This window comes from Arachis ipaensis, chromosome B09, assembly GCF_000816755.2.
Source record: "Arachis ipaensis cultivar K30076 chromosome B09, Araip1.1, whole genome shotgun sequence".
NCBI lineage: Eukaryota > Viridiplantae > Streptophyta > Magnoliopsida > Fabales > Fabaceae > Arachis > Arachis ipaensis.
The window spans coordinates 57,340,403-57,342,304 of record NC_029793.2 but is presented as its reverse complement, the minus strand read 5'-3'; the positions used below and the strand labels follow the sequence as shown (position 1 = coordinate 57,342,304).

General features: G+C 44.2%; 1 protein-coding gene across 1 annotated transcript; it reads right to left on the bottom strand.

Annotated features, from left to right (window-relative positions):
* Positions 283 to 1,671, bottom strand: LOC107615540. Its single transcript, XM_016317595.1, has one exon. It carries the CDS (start codon positions 1,669 to 1,671, stop codon positions 283 to 285), a length of 1,389 nt encoding a protein of 462 aa, XP_016173081.1.

Here is a 1,902-nt window from a genome sequence, read left to right as displayed (position 1 = left end):
GCCATCCGATACGGTACAATCGACACTGCTCTGGTTTTCGGCACCAATTCAATCACAAATTCAATCTCCCTCTGAGGTGGAAACTCAGTAATATCTTCCGGGAACACCTCCGAAAAGTCTCTAACTATCAGGATTTGATCTATCTTCTGATTGTCACCTAACCCATTAGCCGCCAACATGACATAACCCTCACTCTTCCCCACTATAGTGCACCATTACAAAGTTCAGGCAGTAACCCTTAGCTACCACTACTCCATTTTCTCCTTTCGGCATAAACTGAATTTACCGCTCAAAGCAATCCAACAAAACTCGATTCTTTGATGACCAATCAAACCCCAAAATCATCTCCAATATAACCATTGGTAAACAAATCAAGTCGTGCACAAAATCTCTACCCTTAGGCTTGAAACCTACTTGCCTAACACCTGACCTAGTCATAATCGTCTGATGCGGAGTATGTACATGCAACTCAAATGCTAATTCTGACACTTTCAAGCCTAGTTCCTCAACTTTAGCAAATGAAATAAATGAATGTGAAGCTCCAGTATCATACAATACAACTAATATATTATCACCAATTAAACAGTTACCTCTCATCAGAGGATCCGCCTTAGGAGCATCCTTGGCGTTCACAGCAAATACTCGTCCTTGGTGCTGACCCGCATTCGGGTTCTTCGTTTGAGTGCAATCCCTCACAATATGACCAGGAAGGCCACAGTTGAAGCAACCACATATACCAATCTTGTAAGAGTCATATGGATGAAAGTGTCCACAACGATCATAAATTAAATCTGGATAAACCTTACTCTGATTCCCTCTTCCTTTGCCACGTTGGTACTGATCATAAGCGTTCTTTCTGAAGCCTCCTTGACCTTGAGGCGCATGTCCTCCTCTCTTAAAACTTTGCCCGCTCGGCTGAAAGTACTTGCAACGTCTCTGACTAGTGTTTCCTCCATGAGTGTCCTTTGACGAGGCTACCATCTTTGGATATTCCTCCACAACTCTAGCCTTGTTCACCAGATTGGAGAAAATACGAATCTCCAAAGGAGCCACAGCAGTCATGATGTTGTCCTTCAAACCCCTTTGATACTTAATACATTTCCAGCTCTCGTAGCTCTCCGGGGCACCCTGACACACCCTAGAGAATCTATAGAGCTCCTCAAATTGGTTAGTGTAGTCTGCCACAGACAAGGAACATTGCTTCAGCTGTATAAGTTCCATCTCCTTCACTGCCCTTGCAAACTCAGGAAAGTACTTCTTGTAGAAGGCCGTCTGGAATACATCCCAAGGGATATCAGCATTCTGAAGCTGTAGCAAGCGGCATTCTCCTTGCCACCAATGCTGGGCCTGTCCAAGAAGCTGATAGGCAGCAAATTCTACATATTGGTTATTCAGAATATGCTGTGCTTGTAAAGCATGCTCCATGGCCTGGAACCAGTTATTCGCTTCTGTAGGGTTGGTTGAACCTCTGAAACTTGGCGGATGAACCTTGAGAAAAGTAGCCAAGGTCATTGGAGCACGTCCCATGTTATCACCATTCCCTTCAGCATTGTCATTCCCATTTCTGTCTCCATTTCTGTTTCCAGCCGGTTGGCCTAACCTCTGCACAGCATGCAGAATCGCAGCAGCATTAGCCTCCATGGTGTTCACAAGATTAGCCATTGCCGCCATGAATTCGGCATGGTTATCAGTCGGCTACTCATTCCTACTCTCTGCTCGTGAACGTGTAAGACCTCGTCTGCGAGTAGCCATTAGGGTTCTTGTCTACACCAAACAATGGATATCAAGGTGATCAGTCTCAATATCAAAAGCCTAGTGCTTCAATTATCCCAAAAAGGCACTCACAAATAAGCACGCTATGCATATATCAAATAGATAACCTAATAACATCAAAGAAAAAGA

Excerpts from the sequence above, each read along its gene's own strand:
- LOC107615540 (XM_016317595.1), bottom strand. The coding sequence starts at position 1,671 with ATGGCGGCAATGGCTAATCTTGTGAACACCATGGAGGCTAATGCTGCT.